This window comes from Pyrus communis, chromosome 8 (genome assembly GCF_963583255.1).
Source record: "Pyrus communis chromosome 8, drPyrComm1.1, whole genome shotgun sequence".
Taxonomy (NCBI): Eukaryota; Viridiplantae; Streptophyta; class Magnoliopsida; order Rosales; family Rosaceae; genus Pyrus; species Pyrus communis.
Genome location: NC_084810.1, coordinates 10,141,507 through 10,162,642, shown reverse-complemented (window position 1 = coordinate 10,162,642; position 21,136 = coordinate 10,141,507). Strand labels below are relative to the sequence as shown.

The following is a 21,136-nucleotide window of genomic DNA, read 5'->3' as shown; positions in this document are numbered from 1 at the left end:
CTCCAAGCGTTGGATTTCAAAGTCAACCACTACAATCCTTTCTTCCATCACTAACCCCTCCTCCACCAATTGTCGAAGCACGGTTGTACTCTTTACATGTTTTTCTTGAAAGCATTTCACTTGGTTTGCTGCCCGATCCGCCTTCTGATGCTGGTCCCTTAGTACCTGCAAATTCTTAAAGAAATTCAGAAAAGATTTATACTAAACCTGGGATAATAACTAAGCTTGGTACAACTCAATAAGGGTCTTCTCTGCGACATAGAGGGTTTTAAGACTGAAGGAAGCTGTAAAGTCCTTTTTCATCCAATCCTTGAAGATTTGACGAACATGCTAAAAAGAAGGAAATTCTGAGGATGTTGAAGGTGACTGCAGTTTGGTTTTGATTTGCCCAAATTTCTTTACTAAGGCAGGCAATGATGATGTAGGTGACATAGAAGGTTCATTTCTTGCACCTTCAATAACAGAAGGGGTAACATCAGCTAGAGAAATAGGAATGATCGCAGAAGCAGGAGCAGGAATAGGTGTAGGAATGGAAGTAGTCACTGCAGTAGTCTTGGCTCATTTTTCAGGCCTCGGGGTGGAGGCGCCTGAACCCCCAGAAACCGAAGGAGAGCGTGGAAAATCTCTCTTACGAACCAAGCGTGGTGGAGAGTTGCCCGAGCCTTCTTCAGAACCCTGTTGCAACCAAAACAAATGTTTTAAAAAAAAAGAATTCACAAGACAAATGAGGACAAGGTAAATCTACTTGAGTTAAGTTCGGAGCCTTGGAAGGAGGAGGAGTTACTACAATTGATTGCTAGGGAAGATTGTCATGGCTAACTAAGGGAGGAAAAGCTGTGCTTGAACTTTCAACAAAAACCTATAAATAACAGAAGCAAGAATAAAGTCAATAATAGGTTTTGAAGAAGAAAAGCAGAAAGTCTAAATAATAATATACCTGAGGAAGAACCTGAGATTGGGACACAGACACTTCAAAGACTTCGGGTACATTAGTAGGAGCTGCCCGCGAGACTTGCGGATTAGCCACCCCTGAAACCACGAGAATCTCAGAGATTATGGGCTCCCCAAAAGTAGAAACTGGTGTTTGATGAAATTCCTGTACTCGAAAAGGCTGGAAAAGATAAAAAATGATGAGTACAAAGAAGAAGGATACTTGGTATGAAAGTGTTAGGAGAAAACACTTACCGAGTCACTGTTGTCCTCTACATAATCCGTCACCTTCCTAGTGGAATGAACAAAATGGGAAATTGGAGTTACCTCAAAGGGAATAGATTTTGCTCGAAAATGAGGAGTTTGCTTCTATTGGGGTAAGGGAGAAGAAGCCTTGGGTGGTGAAATCTTTTCTGCCTGAATCTTCTATTACAGACGGTCATGCATAGAGTTACAAAAGGAGAAAAGGGAAAAGGGAGAAATTCGAAGAAATAAGCAGGCTATACTTCTAACTCTTTAAGGATAACATCTTGTTGTTTTTTGGCTATTCGCTGCATTTCCATGCCCAAAGGCTCATCCTTTGAGAGAAAAGGAGGTTTTTTGGATGCCGTTGGTCCTACGATGCAAGAAAATTAAGTTGATAACAAGGCTTTTTGGATGCCGTTGGTCCTACGATGCAAGAAAATTAAGTTGATAACTCTCAGGCATAAAATACAAACGGAAGATTGGGGCAAAGGGCACTTACTGGAGGCTTTCCGTTTCTGCCTACCCGCTATGGGAACAACAACAGTAGAAGGATTTGTAGCAAAAACAGCTTTTATGGACTTGGAAGTTTGGGCTCTTGTACTCTTCCTGGTTGGGGTTGCCTGGTTGGGTTTAGGCTGTTTTTCAGGCTTAGAGTTCAAAGTTTCTACCATAATTGTCCGTGCCCTTTTGGGTGCTCAAATATGTACTTCAGACTCCCCTTCAACCTCCAAGTCTCTAAATAGCTCAGAGATATATCCACCTTCTCCAACCTCTCGTCGTTTGGCCTCAGCTGCAGCTACTTGAAGGATTAGGGTGTCGGTGAATTCTTCCTTTGACCTAACGTCTGCCATTTTTGTAGTCTATTGGGTTGCGAATGTTAGAGAAAAGGAAAGAATAAGGGGTTAAAGAAAGATAGACTCATAAGATTTTCATAGAATATGGATCGAAAGAACAGGAAGTACCTATCAGAAGAAGTTGGTTCTTTTGATAGACCGTTTCCTTCTAATTCTTGAGTTCACCTGAGCCAGGATATGATCTAAGAGATAGTTGGTTAAAGAGACGATCGTGAGCCTCCCGTAAGTCCCTTCTGTACTTCTTGATCCATTTAGCCTCCCACTAAGTGGATAAAGTCGAGGTGCATTCAAAATTAAGGGCCAAAGGCTTGCGAGCAACTTTGCTTATAACTTCAAGGCTACGACGGGCAGCTCGGAAGATGTCTTTATGAGGGGAGTATAGGCGATAAGAAGTACCACAATGGACAGAATAAAAAAATAGGACTGGAATGGCCTGCCTAAAGCCTAATTGCCTATTGCAGAAGTTGGGATGATAAACCTCCAGCCCGCGATCATAACGATCACTGCGAACTCCTCAGGCCAAGTCTCGTGGTTGAATACAACTGATAAATTCTTCTCTATAAATGGGATTAGCATCTTCTCCAAAGGCATTTTGGAAGGCTTGATCAGGAAATTAGGGATATCTTCTGAGAGTAGACGTGCCCCACTCCAAATCTGCCTGAGTCTAGCAAACTCTGAAGAAATAGAAGTAGGTAAACACATAATGATATGTGGGAGTAGCTTCGGCCAGGATTCGGGCAGGGGCCACACCTTCGGGGAACTCCAGGTTAGCTGCCCGAAACTTTGGAAAGTACCATTGTAGCTATAGTTGGATCATCCAGATTGGACCGTTAAGGTTGGTCTCAAACGGTTCACCCCAAGTCATCTCGAAAAAGAGATGGTAGAAATGAGAAAGAAAGAAAGAGCCCATAGCGACATCATCAAAATTATGAAAAACTTCTACTAAGGGGATCCATTTGACCTTCACTCCCTTAGATTTGTTGGGGAATGCATGATAGGAGCATATTTAGGCGACTTACTTAGCTTATTTTCGTGCATCTATGTTGTTAATTCATAGTTGTTTTAGTAGTTTAAGCCATTTTCGTGTGTTTTTAGGTTCATATGGCTAAGGAAGCAAAAAGATGCATTTTGGAGCATTTTGGAGCAAAATTGGGCTTGGAATGGATAGCATATGCTTGGAGCCAAAGTGTTGGACGAATTTGAAAGCCTTGTATGCACTTTGGACATAAAACAAAGGGCCTAGCCCAATCAAACAATCCTTTGAGCCATGCAAAACCTCTAGCCCAATCAACAACCCTTAGCCACATGCATTCACATGCATCACAACCCCAAAACCATCAAGAAACACCCATTGCCGTGCCTTGCACTCCCCCTTGCATTTTCAGCCATTCCACTTCATCATTACACCACCTTCTCCATCTTTATTCCACATGCATTCATCATAATTCACCCTAGCTACCACCATTCACACACACATGCACTTACTCTTTCATCATTGCACCACCAATTCAACACATGCATTCACACACCAACAACAACTCAATGCCGTGCATTCCCAATCCCTTTCCAGCATTTCACATGCATTTCCACCTTCCTACTTCATCATTTCAGCCACATATTCACCCACATGCACTTTAATCATTCAACACATGCATTCACACACCAACAAAACTCAATGCCGTGCACTCCCATTGCCTTTCCAGCTCCCTGTTGCATTTCCAGCACCAAAACATGCACTCACATGCATTTTCAGCACCAAAACAGCATTCACATACAAGTCCACACACCTTGCCGTGTATTCCCTTGCCTTTCCACCAACAACCTAGCTGTTTTTCCATCATTATTTCATCCACATGCACTCTCAATCATAACAGCCACATTCACTCTTAAACAATCATCCACATATTCTCCCATTCCCCCTATAAAAACCCATGCATTCATACACAAAAACACATCTCATTTTCATACACAACACACCTCAAACCAACACAAAAACAGATTCCATTCATCCATTGCCGTGAGTTTCTCCCTTATAATCCAAACACCACTACTCTTCCATTTCAGAAAATCATCCATTCACACACACAAACTCCCTTTTGTGCCGTGCCTTCCCCATCAATCCATTCTTCCATCTCCAACCACTCCCCACTCCATTCCACATACACCTAAAGCCCTAAACATCTCCTTAGACCTTGTGCCACAACGAAGAGGAAGAGAAGAGTGCCTAAATGTTCATACAATTCAAGTTTGAGTTGTTGGAATGTTTAGGTGTTTCTTTGATTTCAAAGTTATAATTTAATTCTCTTTGTTTTGTACGTATGAGGAATGGAAGATAAAAGGGCCTAAACGTTCATACAATTCAAGGTTGAGTTGTTGGAATGTTTAGGTGTTTCTTTGATTTCAAAGTTATGAGGAACTAAACCCCCTTTAGCTAGGGGGTGATTCGAAACTATGTTTATATTTGCAATATGAATTGATTAACTTTCGTTGGAATTTCATAAGTTGTGGATTCAATTTGTTTAACCGTTTGATTGATAACTTATTTATGAATGTTTATTAAGAATGCGCGCTTAATTTTCATGCATAAATATGACGCTAGAATATAAGTGAATTTCACCTAATCGTTATGAACTTATATTCACAAGTAGTGGAGGTTGCTTATAAACAATCGCGTTAAATGAATTCTTGGCACTAGTTTCATGCTCATCATAGTAACGAATGCCTCGTCAACACTTATAGTTTTCATAATGCTTAATGATCTTTGATTGTATCTTTATTGTGCTTTTCACGTAAAGGACTTTTGGAGAATGTGGTGAATTGCGTTGCGCTAACCCATCCAATTCATTAACTTAAGGAGAACTTGACGGTTAATTTAAGTGGACCTAATTAACCCGGGGTGTTGAGTTTCATAACTTATCGAAAGACCAACTGAAAATCAATCTTGTATGCAAGTGTAACATGTGTGTAGAAGAACCCCTTGGCTATTCCATCATCCATATTTTCATCACATTCATATTTACATTTTGCCCTTAATTATATTATGTCCATTTAATTTAATATCGTCCAAACACATTTCCCCCATATTTCGTTGAGTCTTAATCATTTGTATTTGTTTTATTTTTGTGTCTTTAAGCATTTGGAGTCATAAACACTTTCAAATTCGTCTAAATCAAGTTCTAGTTTCTGTTGGAGTCAATTTGATTGTTTTAGGCAGTTTGAGTATTTCAAAGCTATTCTGAGTCATAGTAGTCTTGTTAAGAGTCTTTACATTTAGTTTTTGTGTTTTCAAGTCAATTCAAAATAGATTAGCACCCCTAGTTAATCCCCGGTTAGAACGATCCCTACTTACATCATTACTACAATTGTCACAAATAGGGTATAATTTGTGTGCGTATAAATCTAGCATCAATGCATGCTTGTTAAGCCAATATAGAAGGAAGTACATGTGCTCTTGATCTAAGTTGGCATTAGAAGAACCTGCACCAAAGTTGTTCTTCACAAAATGGATAAAACCTTTGAAAGATGTCCTATAACTTTTGAAGGTTGTAGAGTTATATTCTAACTGAAAAGGGGGATGGCCTAATCATGTACCTGAACTCTCAGCAATCGGACGAGAATGGAGGGCCAATCATGAGTCACATCCACGATTCTACCCAAAGGTCGTAGCCCGAAGACTTGTGCCATATCTAGAATTGTCGGAGACATATGGCCCATCTTGAAATCGAAGGTGTTGGTGCCCGAATTCCAGAAAAGAAGAACGGTGGTGAGTAATTCAGGTTTAGCGATAATGGTAGTCTTCGAAAACATTATCAACTCATAAATGCCATTGTTCATCCACTTCCTTTTAAAAATTGGCTCAAGTTTGTTTATCCACTGAACCCAAGCCGGGTCGTTCATCAGAGGAAAACCACGACGATATTGTGACCACTTAGATGAAGAAATGCTTAACTTTGCCGTGAATGGGTTAGGGGTGAACCAATTATCCCTGGGCATGTTAGTTTCTACTACACTTGGAACCTGAGAAGTCCATGCAGGTCCCAATAAGTGCACCTCACCTTCTTCAAAGAAAAATTCAGAATGCAGGCCGGGCCGAAGGCGATGAAGGGCATTGAGTAAACGGCGCAGAGTGGCAATACCCTCGCCAGATTCATAAGAAGATCGGTTTTGAACAGCTTTTGGGGCCATTAATTAAACTTGGAGGGAAATAAGAAGATTTGAAAAGAAAGCTAGAAACAAACAAGAAAGGTTTTGAGGACTCTGATAAACACTAACTACATTAAAAGACTGATAAAGGATTAAGAAAATTATATAAAGAGCTGATGATTAAGGACAAATATCGTGGGTTAGTGTAAAAGACTCTGATAAACACTAACTGCATTAAATGGTGCGCGTATTAAGAGAAGGCGTGACAAGGTCGTTCAATCATCATTAGCGCCTCGGGTTTCAGGCTTAACAACGATTGAATGGGGCATTGTTTGGGTTAATATTTAAACTTTGGGCTTCAAAGGGAAGGAAGCCCAAATAAGCTCAATAAAAAAGGTCTGCCCGAAGCCTAGAGTCAAGCCCAGGTCATCCATCTTAAGACAAAATGACGACCCCGATTAAATGCAAAGACTAGGTGCTTATAAGAGAAGTGACAACTGATGGAAATCCACCTACTTCCGTCCCAAAAGTACTTTTGGATGGCAGAACATGTAAAAATGCTGATGATTCATTACCCTTCAGTTACTTTCGGGCAAGAACAGAAACAGCACAGTTGGGTTAATTTGTCTATAAAAGGAGAAAGAAGGCCTAGAGACAAGGACACTCAACCAATCAAACAAACAAACATACAACTTATCTCTTAGTCAAGCAAATACTCAGAAAGCTGCACTTTGTCTAGATTTTGCACCTTTTCAACCTTAGATTTCCTATAGAAAGACATCTTTTGTCTATGTAAAAGCTCTGCTACCTTCCCCAATTATTGTAGTATTGATTCTCTTGTGTAAACTCGTTTACCCCTCATCCCTCTCTATTACTCAACCCTTTGTAATTGCAAAGAAAAGAGATTGCAAGACTCTTTAACCTTGCTCGACAAGGTGAAATCTTGCCCAACTCTCTTTGTTTTTGCCTTTCCATTAATAGATCTGGTGTTATAATGTATCCCTCAGTATATATGCAAGTCATTTTCGATCTTCTGATGATCCAAAGTTCTATTAACTCTCAGATCCGGTTCAATTAGTACTTTTACTATCGTAAAAGTAAATGAAACCGATGCCTTGATCAGATATGAACCCCTCCCCTTTAAAAGCATACAAAATAAACAAAAGTCCTTGATCTCAAGGCATAGAAAAGAACTTAATGTGGACTTAACCCATCCATGACAATCCTTTGATGATGAGAAATCAGAATAACTTGGGGCGCAAGTAATCGGCTTAAATACACTCATTCTACATCTGCCATATAGAGATGGCAGTGGCACACATCAGCACTTAGTTTGGATTGTGAGCCTCGCGGCCTACATCTAAGGCCCGACAAAAGGCACTTTTCAGAACTAACTCTGTCCTCTTCTTGCAGCCTGACAAGCGTGCGAGAGCCCGTCAGTCAACCAAAGTGTCAACTCCACAGGGAGCTATATGCTCGAGCCAAGGACCTTTCCCAGTGAAATTCCTGCCCGAACAGAATGATTATGAGATAACACTAGAGGGAGGTAGGTGCTAGCATTCTCTCACTATGGTGGCCAATTTTAACTTAGAGAAGATGAGAGAATTTCATCTTTCTCAACACCAAAACACTAATTAAAGATGACTTTATATGACTATCATAAAAAAAATACCCCTCTAGGGTCGGTCATTGGAGTGCAATATATCATAAATGTTAATGGCTTTCGTCCTCGATATATTTTGAGATTATAATAATAAAGTTGACTTTGATACCAAATTTCATTGTTCTATAGTTAGATGATTAATATAACAACCAAATAATAAGCCTTGAACATAGAACTACACAGCAGACCAACTAACAAGGGTCACAAGTACTGATCAGGGACTCCTTGGATACTTGATGGAATATGAGTGAGTTACAAAGAGAGCAAGAGAGCATACATGAGAGAATTGAGCTCTGCTATCTCAACCGTGCTTGTAATATTGTGACATCTTTATTTATACAGTTGTTACAGGAAAGTTACTTTGAGTTATATACACATCTGGCTTTTTGGTTGTGGAATATTGAATTTTCAATATTTTCTTTAGCCCCCATGTTTTGAGTAGAATTTATATAAGATAGTTGGACCGTTATGGATGTCTTGCTCGATCATCTTGCTCGAACTTCAAACTTTTTAATGATATAAAAGCAAAGTTATCCTATATATGAAGCTCAACGGTCACACTTGCTCCACGTCATCGGAAATGCATTGTTCTCACGATAGGCTTGAAATTCGCCACACGTGAGGGGCATGTAGAGATATGAATTCCACATAGAAAAAAGAAAGAGCTATGCATGCACTTATAAGTAGTTGGGTTATTCCTCATATCAACAATTAATTTTATGGTGGAACCTTAACGTTCTTCAAATTAATCACAGTGGTTCTTTGTACAACCATTTTTTTAATCTCTGGACAGAGATTCTTATTTCGCATTGCTAACATTACCAAAATACCCACTTAGTACTGTGGTCTAGTGATATTCGTCTTCACTTGTAAGTGAGAGGTCTTAGATTTGATTCTCGCTAAAGACAAATTTGAATCATATTATTGCTAGTCCATTGTGAGACTTAGCTCACTTCCCTACCCTCTTAGTGTAGATAATATTGTTTTGCAAAATATAATATATATATATATATATATATATATATGTATAAAAAGAAATGAATGGGTAGGTTTTGGAGCCAAATCATTTTAGGGTGTCATAGCCACCTCCCAACTCTCTCCCTCTCTCTCACTTTCTGTCGTGGTGCACACCCATACCCTTTATACGCTACCTCCTCGTTTTTTTAACTCCTTACCGAACTAATGGTGACCGACACTCCTCCCACCTTCAATCAGCGGGTTTGCGGACAACCATTTTCTAGCCACCTAAGGTGGTGCTTTAGCTTACAATAAAAGTAGAAAATCCATTGTTTCTCCAATTTCTTAGTTAAAAAAAAAAAAAAAAGGTGGTGCTTTAGCTTACAATAAAAGTAGAAAATCCATTGTTTCTCCAATTTCTTAGTTATGTATGTAGTTTATTTCACAAAACACCAATGATGTATTTGAGTATGCGGCCCAATCCCACATACAATACAAGTGGGCTTGGACTCCCAATCTATAGCCAGCCCAAACTACATTACCAAAAAAAAAAAAAAAAAAAAAAAAAAAGGATAATTGTACAATCTACAGGCAGACTGGGAGTGAGCAAAACAGAGCCCTTCTTTCCCCGGTGGGAGAAAGAGAGAGTAACCAAGTTCCATTTCAATGGCAGTTTCTTCAATGTCTACAATCCTAATCCCTTCTCTTCCGCCCTCCAAATCTTCTGCATCTCCGACTTCCAAGCCACAGTTCTCTTCTTTCTCTTTGCCCTCGGCCAACAGTGCCTTAAAGCTCAGAGCTTTAAGACCCTCACAGTCATCCACTAGGGTTTATGCTGCTCCCGAAGTCCTCGAGTCCCCAGAAACCCTCGTCCCACCTCCAGAAACCCTTGAGGTTTAATTTTCTTTCCCATTTCTTCTTATTTTCGTGTTCTTTTAATTTGCAATTTGATAATGCTTTGTTTGGTTGCTGACAATATGTGGGGAAAGGAGAATAATTTTCCCTAATTTATTTTGTTTGTTGTTTTAAAATGTTGGGTTTTCTTGGAGTAGTGAGTTATTTTGATCTTTGTGTGAATTTATTTACCATTTCTTAATTGTTGATTATCTATGTGTGTTTTAGGTTGGAAGTTCTGAGACCCCAAGCACTTCATCACTCAGTATTGGTGGAGATGGAGATAAGGTGGAATTTCAATATTCTTATAATTTGAACTGGGGAAATTGATTGCTCTATCTTTCTATTTTATTTAGATTAGTTTTTGGCAATTTAATTTAAGTACGGCGTATTAAGGATTTCCAAGTTAACTGAGGTGGGAACATATTCCTTTCCTTAGTTGAGTTTCGGTGTAATATTTAAATTCATGTTTGAATCTTCTCCTATTGGATAGTCTTTTCGAATATGCGTATCGATATCAAGTAAGAAGCTTGGTGCTAAATCCTTTAGTATGTAATCGAGGGGTATCAGCCCAAGTGTGCTTCCATAAAAGAATATTTGGAGAGCTAATGTTCTCGAAATACTGTGTTGTGAAATGCTTAGTAAAGAAAAATCAAACTGCTGGTAATATATGTCAAACACCCAATCATGTGATTTTACCTTGATCTTTTGTTAGAGTGGTCTATGCTTTTCTTGTTGTCTAGTATCGCCTAGTTTGTGCATTAGTTCCGGGTTGAGCTTTTGAGTATTGGTTACGCTTCAGGTCTGTATATGCAATGATCTTCTCCAAAATCTTCTTGTCAACTGTGCCATTATATGTAGTAGAGCTTTGTTGTATTTCTTATAACTCTGAGTTAATCCTGACCCGGGGATGGACCTCTTTAAGTAATGAGTAATTGCATAGTATAATGGGTATGCAGATGCTTCTGTTTAACTTAAAAGTAAAAAAAACAGTTAGATTTTGGAGGGACATTTACTTATTCTTAACCTTCAACAGCCTCCAACATGCTAAGAATTTTGGCTAGTTGCAGACAGATTCCCATATTCGATTCCCTACAGATAGGATGAGCATGTCGATTCGATCATGGCTTGGGGCTATTTGGCTAGGATGAATTTTTACTCATGTATGACAGTTTGGAGTGGTAGAGAGTAACTAAGTGGTGAGGACCAGCTAGAAGACTTCTGACAGTGCTGTTCTGATTTTTCTAATCATATTTTAATTGTTAAAAATATAGAAGAAAGGTCTAATTTAAACACACTTTTCATAAATTAAATTGTTCCTTCGCTTTTTTAACAGCTTCGCATTTATTCTGATTATCTAAAGGTGCTTCTGTTTTCAGGCCTCACCCAAGCAGAAAATCAGAATTAAATTGAGGTCTTACTTTGTGCCTTTGATAGAAGATTCCTGCAAGCAGATCATGGATGCTGCAAGGAACACGAATGCAAAAACAATGGGCCCTGTACCCTTACCGACCAAAAAGCGAATCTACTGTGTTCTCAAGTCACCCCATGTCCACAAGGACGCCAGGTTTCATTTTGAGATTCGTACCCACCAACGCCTCATTGATATTCTTTACCCAACTGCACAAACAATAGATTCCTTGATGCAACTTGACCTTCCTGCTGGAGTTGATGTGGAGGTCAAATTGTGAAGAAGCGGTGCAGTAGCTTAGGTAAATTTTTCCCGGCCTCTGAAGTTTTGCTTCCTTGTACTACTATTATCATTTCTCATGTTAGAGTAAAATTTGTTTTACAGAGATTAAGTGCTTTAATTGGTAATGCTGGTGCTTATAAGTTGATGAATAGCTCTTTCATGTGTTTTCGTCATGCATTTTCATTCACGTTTTTTTTTTTTTCTAATGGCGGATGGTTTTTTAATTCATTGTTTTCACGTAATCTATTTCAGGTCAAGCTTTGGGGGGTATTAATGGTTCACATGACCTGTTTCAGGTCAAGCTTCCAAGAACAGGTATCCGATAATCCGAAAGAGAATACAATGGTTCACGTTCATTTTGTAGAGGGTGAATGACTGCAGGATTACATTTATCGAATGCATTTGACCCGTTCCTGTAATTCTTCTGTTTTGTGTATCAGTTGAAGTTAAACAGAAGGATCTGCATACCCATTACATTGAGAAAACCGGAAACTTCTGGCCTTGGATACCAGTTGAAGAATAGAGATAAAGAGTTTGTCTTTCATATCCTTGTAGTTACATATTTCTTCTCTTTGAGGTAGTCATGTTAGAATTGTATGAACTTCCTAAACATGCAATGTCATTACCATATTAATTCCGCCTTGTGCATCATTTTTGTTATTCTACATGTTCTCGGCGTCATTTCACTTTCTTGGTAAACTGCGGAGAAATTCTGTTGTTTATATGCCATTTTTGCAGTTGCTCCTGGAAAATTTGGACAAATTTGGTCACCCTAATCCAAACTTACAGGCCAAATTGTTTTGGTTGTTTTTGTACTTTCTTTTTCCTACTTCCTTGTTTTAGTAGTGAGAGGTAAAATGCCATTTGGAGTTGAAGAATATACATGGCTTTTACATCCAATTCCCAAGAATCCTTTTCCCGGGTTCACCCGTAACCCGTTTCTCTGTCCTATATTTTTGATATCGATTTCCATTCCAAGTATAGTTTCATGAGACATCTCATGTTACAATGCCTCTCTCCTTTCCCTCTTCGGTGTCTGCTACTTGTGTTAGTTCATCTGTCTTTGCAACCGTTAACCTCGAAAATCCTTGCAAAGCATACAAGATATTGGTCGCCTCTGCCGGCAATTCAAGAACGCCGTCCCAACCCGGTCGAAGCCATATTTCAGTCTCAGATCAATCCTGTCTCAACAATTCCGTTACGAAGCACTTGAATTGTTACAGACCCTGTTCAACAGATCTTGTTCCAAAACCTACTCACCGAAACCACGAGAAATTCCGTACTCATGACAAAGAAGATGCGAAGAGAGATTATATATGGTCGAAAATGAGAGCGGAAACCTGTACGGTTGTTAAACAAGAACCGATCTTGTCTAGCTATTATTTTACTTCAATTTAGAAAGCGCACTGGCGCAGCACCTTGCGATTAAACCGAGCAATCCGACGCGCTTGTGCATACCTTCGATGAGATTTTTGTCGGCATTCTTAACGAAGATCAAGAATTTGTGGAAGCCCTAAAAGAAGATTTGAAGGCAGCGAAAGAGGCCCAGCATGCACAACTTATGTGCACTGTTTCTTGAACTACGAAGGGTTCCTTGCATGTGAAAGCACATAGGGTTGCACATAAGCTATGGAAAGCCCGGGCACTGTTGATCCAAAATAGGCTGTCTGAGGTGTTTGTGATAGGTGCATTATTTACCATATTTTCATATTAATTATCTCTAATTCTTGTTAAGGAATTGATTACAAAAGAGCCTTGTTACCTTCCTTTTATCAGTTTCAGCCATTTTGTGCACGCAGGACATTTTTGGTGATAATTTGACTTTCTGGAGGAGTTTTGATGCAAGGCCAATTGGAGAAGGAAGCTAAGAGGTCGAAGCTCGTTGTGTCTGAATTTCATAATTTTCCATGGAGTCATTCATTCCAGTTTTACAAATCAATCCCGCATAAGTTGTTTCCCAAGCAAAGAAGGATTCTTTCCTAATTTGTGTCATTAATTGTGATGAAATTGAGGTTCCAGCATAAAACCAATTGGCAATATGGAGAGTAGCCCAAGACGACCATATAAGCACATAGCAAACCTTGTCCCTCACCGATGTGGGACAACTCTCAACACGCCCCCGCACATGTTGCGGATTTTCAAGCCTACATGTGGACAACAACTGGGTGACGTGGAGCACGTGTGGCCGTTTGGCTTCACACAAGGACAACTTGCTCTGATACCATGATGAAATTGAGGTTCCACCATAAAACCAATTGGCAATATGGGGAGTAACCCAAGACCATATAAGCACATAACAAATCTTGTCTCTCACCGATGTGGGACAACTCTCAACAAATTGTTTAGGAGTTTGTTTTATTTAGGAGAGTTTCTCCCAGACCTTTTAGAGTTTTTCTAGTATAAATAAGGTACCTTAAGCTCTCTCTAAAAAAGCCCCGCATAACCCATATCACACACACCACTACACCATTCACCATCTTTGAGCTTAGGGACGTGCTTTGCCATGGACTCCGGGTTCTGTGTTTCTTTTATTTTTATTTATGTGTAACTAAGTTATTTTTTAAGGTTTATGATGAAGCCATGACATGAATATTTATGAAGTACTTTGTTAATTATTATTTGATTATATGTCATGTTATATTCTTAATCTTTGTGGGTATTTTATTCTAGATTCGGATTTCTAATGACTAATCACTTTTAGGAATTTTGCATCTAGATATTTAGATAAATCTATGAGGATGACCAATCAATTAGGTTTATTGCAACTAAGATTAAGAAGAGTATACAAACTAGTGAGGATGACCAATATCAAACTAGTCCTACTTGGTTGACATGATTCTTCCACACTTAATGGGTTTTTATGTTTTTAATTGTGTGTCTAACCAATATGATATAATTATCATGTAGAGATACAAGAGTTGATGTCTGACCATGGATTAATTCATACCGAACAACCTTTAACATTGGCATTGTAATTAGATAGTAGTTGGCTCTAGTAAAAGTAAATAGGATTGTTATTGGTGAATTCATAACCTTAGGTTTTCTTGTGTCGTATGATTTTAATTAATTTTCTTTTCTTTTTCTTGTTAATTATAGTCTTAATCAATTATTCGATTCAATCTATCATTTGTTTGTTTAATTAAGTCTAGCATAATTAATCGGTTAAATTGGTGTTAAAGCAATCCTTGTGGAATCGACCTCATATTTGCATATATTTCTACAATTGATTCATGCGCTTGCAAGTTTAATTTGGTTTGAATTAATCTATTATTTAGGTTAGTTTAAATATATATTTAACTTTTTGGCGCCATTGCATGGGGTTTGCCCATTTATCCCAATTTGGCTTGTTGATTGCGTTTACTAAATTTTATTTTTCGTTTTCTATTTTTATTTGTGTAATGATTTTATTTTTCTTTCTTTCTATTTTCTGTTATATAACCGGTAGTCTTCTTTCTGTCTTATTCAATTCTTAGTTGAAGTCCTTTAGCTAATTGGAGTTTTTGTTTTGGTTGTGTTGTACTCCGTGAGTTATTAGAGGAATAGGACTTCTTTGGTTTATTTTTTCTTAGTGTTCACTTATTTTTCTGTTTTGTTTCAAAAAAAATAAAATAAAATAAGAAAATAGAAGACAAAAAATAAAAATAAAAATTTGCCGCAAGTGTTTAGTTTTGAAATTCCTTTTGTTTGTGGGATTCCTTTCTCCATAATTTCCTGTTAGTCATTAGGTTTACTTTCCATTCCTCTTTTAATATTTTTTTTACGGTAGTTGTTATTATTTTTGGTTTCTTTTTAAGTTGTTAGTCTTTTTACTTTTCGACTTGTTTCTTGTAGGAGGAAAGAGATGGCATATCAACAATTTCCAACGGAACATTGGCCTTTTAGTGCTCAATTCTTAGAGTTTTTACAAGAAGCCACACCCATGGAACCCAAGAGAAGAAGCTTTTGTACTGATGGTTCAAGCTAATATGCAGTATCAACAAACAACCACTGAACTTTTACAAATTCTCACTCAAGGACATCAAATTCTCACTCAAGGATATCAAACTCTCCAACAAGAGGAGGAAGCAAATGCCCAAGCAATCACAAATTTGGAGAAGCAAGTTGGTCAAATTGCTACGATATTGAGTGAAGGAGACATAGAAATATTTCCAAATGAATCCAAATCTAATCCGATTGAGCGAGATGCATTCCATGAAAAAGATAGTGCCTACACCACATTGAGAAGTGAGGAGGACTTCAACAACGAATTGAGTGAATTAGCTGTAGATGAAGAGAAGGAAGAGCATTCAATGTTGGAAGACCATCTGCATGATTTGACTAGTCAAATCACTACCAACGAGAAGTCACTTTATGAAGAAATTCAAATTGTTGACAAGGTGCTGAATTTTAATGATCCCTTTGAAATCCACTACTCAAATTATGGAAGAGATTGGAATTGAACCAAAAATTGAAGTTATGCATGCTCAACTCACTTTCATTCCGATGGCCAGGATATGGTGGAAGAGACAATGAAAAAAAATGAAGAAGAGAAAGAAGTCTCAAGCTTTGAAATTAAGAACCAAAAATATGCAGTGCCTCATTGCCTTATATCAACAGCAAATTTCAAAGCTACAAGGTGGAAGAAAAGGAACAAGAGGAATATGCATGGAGTGGTTCCTCATTTCAATGATCCACCATCCTTCACTTAATTTCGGCATAGTCTAGCTCATGACTATAAAGCAACGCTTCTTGGGAGGCAACCCAAGTTTTCCAAATTTTTCATTTGTTTGTGTAGTTTTTCATTTTGTTTTTTGGAATAAGTTTTTAATTTCTTTCTTGTTTTGCAGGAACATGGGTTATCCAAGATTCAAGTTTGGGGGAATTCATTATTGGCGATTCGCATCACGCTTCAACGTTGCTCATTCATACTCCTATGAAAAATCTAGGGAAGTTTTTCCACCTTCTCTTTAATTGTGTTGTTTGTTTTGTTTTCTTTGTTCTACACATAGAGGACAATGTTTGATTCAACTTTGGGGGAGGATCTCAATCTCTGTTACTGTGTTCTATTTTTGTTTAGTGTTCATATTGTCTATGTTTGCGTAAAACTGTTTTAATTGGAAAGGAATTTGAACATTTTGTCTGCGCTGTGTTCTTCAAATTTTTGTCTTCTTTCCAGCCATATAAAGACCATGAAAATCGGATTTTTCTTTCAAAAGTTATGATCAAATCTTTTGTCTAAAGGTCAAAACTGGCTATGGTACTGTCATATTTGCAACTCATTGTTTGCAATTTATGTTAGCATATTTCTTTGTAGTTCTTTGTTCTATTTTTCCGTTCTTCTATTTAAGTCTTAATGTCATAAAAATCCATAAAAAAAATTTAAAATTTTTTGATTTTTCTTGAGTCGTTCCTTTGAGTTTGACCTTCTGTTGATCCTAAAAATTACAAAACCTACGTGGCGCGCAGGCCGAGTAACTAATAAGCTAACTACGTCCTTCGGTCGAATGCGGGGCGTGCCAACTCGTCGGCCGAGCCTGGCCGAGGAGTAAAATCTGTTGATGTAGCTTTGAGCGCGTTGCTGACTTCTTTTAACTTGCGATTGCGATCGAGGAAGGAACACTCTCGGTCTCTGGGTTCTACAGCCTGAAGACAAGGCTGCTACTTCTGCGGAGTTCACAAATCGTCCGAGCCCGATTCGGTCACTGTGATTATATTCGTGAGAGTATAAGCACGTCGAATCGAGACCAAGGTGTATGGGCACAGGTACTCGAACGTGATATATGTCTTGATGGTAAACGTAGTTCGGCCGTCGGAATGCCGAACCCTGAAACTCACCTGTGAGTATCCAATCATAAAACCACTCGGCAACCAGTACGCCGAGCAATGTAATTCGTAACACCTAACTATGCCGAGAAAGCTTAGTAAGGTGACCTCTGCCAACAAAGGTTCGAAAACCTTCCTCGACCGAGACTTGGATGGATAATCGGTCGGCCTCGACGCAGTGCTGTTTATCCAAACTGAAGATGCTTCTTGGTCGGCTGATTCTGCGGCAGCAGTGCTGTTTATCCAAACTGAAGGTGCTCGCCGGTTGCTTCCACAGTGCTGTTTATCCAAACTGAAGGTGTGTCGGCAGGAAAAAGAAAAGGAAAAATCTCAAGGTGATTGAGAGGTTTTGCGCAGGGCAATTGTATGCTGAGTTGAAGGTCCCCTGAATGTTGCATGATCTCGTGTATTTATAGTACCCCATTCCTTGAAACCTCCTCTGATTTGGATTGGGAGTCCTTGTCTCATTTCGATTCTGGTTCGAACAAACCTACTCCCACTGGGATTCTGAATCTTCCTCCCTTTGAGGCTTTATTTCTTGCTGGTCGAGAATCCTGGTCGCACCAGGATTTCCTCAATCCTTCCTATTTATCTGGACCTCTTGAGATAGGATTCGGCTGACCCTGCCAGCTGGCCCGGGTTTTATTATCCGGCCCATAGCATCTGTTATTACCTTGGGCCGAACACATATGACTGCTCGTCCTGCCCAAGATATTTTGGGCCCAAACACCTTCCATAAGTCAATGATAATAATTTGCTCTCTTCTAGGTCACAAACTTATTTGAATTAGTTCTTCTTATGTGAAATTTCAGTTGCTTGATATGGTTAATCAGATTCTTACATGATCATTCTCAAGTTTATTTTATACAAATAACCAATATTAGTACTATTAATTATCTCTTACTTAGAGAATTATATGTGGATTTTAAGTGAAAACTTATTGAACCTTTGTGAGATTTTTAGCCTATTGCATATTCTTTCTTGTGAGTTTCATGATAGCATTATCATTCTCTAGAACTTGCTTCAATATCTCTTGAGGCGAAATCCTAAGTCATGCAACATTAGGGAGATGATTTTAGCCATATTTGGATCGCTTGAGCCTTTCTAACCAACCTTTTATATTATATTATCCCTAGTTACCCTTTTGAAGCCAAACACTTAGCCTTTTCTTTCATTACCCACATTCACCCTTTACCGATTTAACCTATATTAACCATATCCTATAGCTTTGGAGATACCAAGTGGACATCAAGGAAGATAAAGGTTGGGTTCTACAATAAAGAAGTGGCGTGTATCGAGGTACCATGTGTCGTATTATCTTTATTTTATGATTATTTCCAGAAAAAAAAGGAAAAAAAGAAAAAAAGAAAAATGAAAAATGAAAAAAGAAAAATATATCAAAGAAGTTGGGAAATAAAAGTTTGAATTTGTTCCATCCCTACATCATGAGTCCTGGACGACAATAATTGAAGTTCAAGTTTCAAAAGAGGACTGACTGAATTACATAATGAAGATATCCTGGTATTTCTTAAGTTCTAGTGTTTCCCTATCCTTTCTTTGATAGCTCATACCTTAGCCTATCATTACAACCCTTGTAATGACCTTTTGATCTTTGGTGTTGCATTGACTTACATTAATGGAGAGTTGATATGAAGAGCAAGCTTATGGGGTTTTATATTGCTTATCATGATTTGAGTGAAACACTTTGCCATTTTTTAATGTGTGATTTCCTTCTGAGTGATATCCATGGTGGAGGACTTGAAGTGGAAGCTTTGGTTTGCATATACCTATCCAGGTTGAGTAAGTTGTATTGATATTGGTTATGTTAGTCATTATGCTTAAGAATGTTGTGTAAGGTTTGGTTAATTCTATTTTGCAAGGTGTTTAATTCTTTAAAGTTCGGTGATCCTCTCTAGATTGCTTTGAGGCTAATTGATGGAAGGTCTAGTGTTTTCCTCATTGTCTTTTATTTTTGTTTTGCTCGAGTACTAGCAAAAGCTAAGTTTGGAGGTATTTGATAGGTGCATTATTTACCATATTTTCATATTAATTATCCCTAAGTTTTGTTAAGGAATTGATTACAAAAGAGCCTCATTACTTTCCTTTTCTCAGTTTCAACCATTCTACGCACGCAGGACATTTTTGGTGATAATTCGACTTTCTGGAGGAGTTTTGATGCAAGGCCAATTGGAAAAGTAGCTAATAGGCTAAAGCTCGTTGTGTCCGAATTTCATAATTTTCCATGGAGTCATTCAGTCCAGTTTTACAAATCAATCCCATAGAAGTTGTTTCTTGTTAGAATTGCGCAGCTATGGGAGAATAAAGATTTGGAGGCTTTCCTGATTTTTCCTAGTGGCATGTGATATATGCCTGGAAAGATAAAAGATAAAACTACGTTTCCTATATTTTTTACAGAATTTTCCAAAATATAAATCGACCCCAAAATTGGCGTGCAAGACAAATTACGTGTTTCCCAAGCCATGAAGGATTCTTTCCTAGTTTGTGTCATTAATTGTTTAGGAGTTTGTTTTATTTAGGAGAGTTTCTCTCAGACCTTTTAGAGTTTTTTCTAGTATACATAAGGTACCCTAAGCTCTCTCCAAAAAAAACCCCGCATAACCCATATCACCCACACCACTACACCATTCACCATTTCTGTAATTTGTGAAGAAGAGCTTAGGGACGTGCTTTGCCATGGACTCTGGGTTCTATCTTTCTTTTATCTTTATTTCCATGTGTAACTAAGTTATTTTCTAAGGTTGATGATGAAGCCATGACATGAATATTTGCGAAGTATTTTGTTAATTATTATCTGATTATATGCCATGTTATATTCTTTATCTTTGTGGGTATTTTATTCTAGATTCGGATTTCTAATGACTGATCACTTTAAGGAATTTTGCATCTAGATATTTAGATAAATCTATGAGGATGACGAATCAATTAGGTTTATTGGAACTAAGATTAAGAAGAGTAGACAAACTAGTGAGGATGACCAATATCAAGCTAGTTCTACTTGGTTGACATGATTCTTCTACGCTCAATGGGTTTTTATGTGTTTAATTGTATGCCTAACCAATATGATATAATTATCATGTAGAGATACAAGAGTTGATGCCTGACCACGGATTAATTCATACATTAGAAAGAACAACCTTTAACGTTGGCATTTTATTGGATAGTAGTTGGCTCTAGGATAAGTAAGTAGGATTGTTATTGGTGAATTCATAACCTTAGGTTTTCTTGTGTCGTTTGTGATTTTAATTAATTATCTTTTCTTTTTCTACCTATCCTTTGTTTGTTTAATTAATTCTAGCATTACGAATCGGTTAAATTGGTGTTAAAGCAATCTCTGCAGGATCGACCTCGTATTTGCATATATTTCTACAATTGATTCGTGATCTTGGGAGTTTAATTTGGTTTAAATTAATCTATTATTTAGGTTAGTTTAAATATACATCAGTTTGCATTGGATATCCATCCGGGTCCAAGTTCGGACGTGGGATATTGCTCGATCATGCTACCGGAGTAGTGATAGGCGAAATGGTAGTGATCGGAAACAACGTGTCGATTCTGCATAATGTGACTTTGGGAGGGACAGGGAAGGAGTGGGGGGACAGGCACCCAAAGATTGGCGATGGAGTGGTAATAGGGGCAGGGGCCAATGTGTTAGGGAGTGTCAGGGTTGGCCAATATTGATTATAAATTTTTTGTATGGTTTTCAATCATGTAGCTTCGCGCGGGTCTTTCTTTGCCACTTATCAACCAGAGGGAAATAATAGACCATAGGGGACTTTCTTTGCCACTTATCAACCAGAGGGAAATAATAGACCATAGGGGAATGTATCATGGGCCGAGTGAACTCAATTGCACTCCCATTTTAAGATCCAGTTAATAATCATTTATTTTTTTATTTTTTTTATTTTTGAGATTGGGAAAAAATGGAAGAGGAAT

At 38.2% G+C, this 21,136-nt stretch overlaps 1 protein-coding gene and 1 pseudogene across 1 annotated transcript; both read left to right on the top strand.

Moving 5' to 3' along the window:
• The first annotated feature begins 9,395 nt into the window (after positions 1-9,395).
• On the top strand, positions 9,396-12,017 carry LOC137742696 (small ribosomal subunit protein uS10c-like). Its single transcript, XM_068482631.1, has 5 exons — positions 9,396-9,687; positions 9,916-9,975; positions 11,067-11,399; positions 11,633-11,695; positions 11,821-12,017. Exons 1-3 carry the CDS (start codon positions 9,460-9,462, stop codon positions 11,376-11,378), a joined length of 600 nt encoding a protein of 199 aa, XP_068338732.1. The 5' UTR covers positions 9,396-9,459; the 3' UTR covers positions 11,379-11,399; positions 11,633-11,695; positions 11,821-12,017.
• A 371-nt stretch (positions 12,018-12,388) lies between these two features.
• On the top strand, positions 12,389-20,881 carry LOC137742927 (serine acetyltransferase 1, chloroplastic-like; annotated as a pseudogene).
• The last annotated feature ends 255 nt before the right edge of the window (positions 20,882-21,136 follow it).

Excerpts from the sequence above, each read along its gene's own strand:
- LOC137742696 (XM_068482631.1), top strand. The coding sequence starts at position 9,460 with ATGGCAGTTTCTTCAATGTCTACAATCCTAATCCCTTCTCTTCCGCCC. Across the intron at positions 9,688-9,915 it reads CACCTCCAGAAACCCTTGAG|GTTGGAAGTTCTGAGACCCC; the intron begins GTTTAATTTTCT and ends TGTGTGTTTTAG. Across the intron at positions 9,976-11,066 it reads TTGGTGGAGATGGAGATAAG|GCCTCACCCAAGCAGAAAAT; the intron begins GTGGAATTTCAA and ends TTCTGTTTTCAG.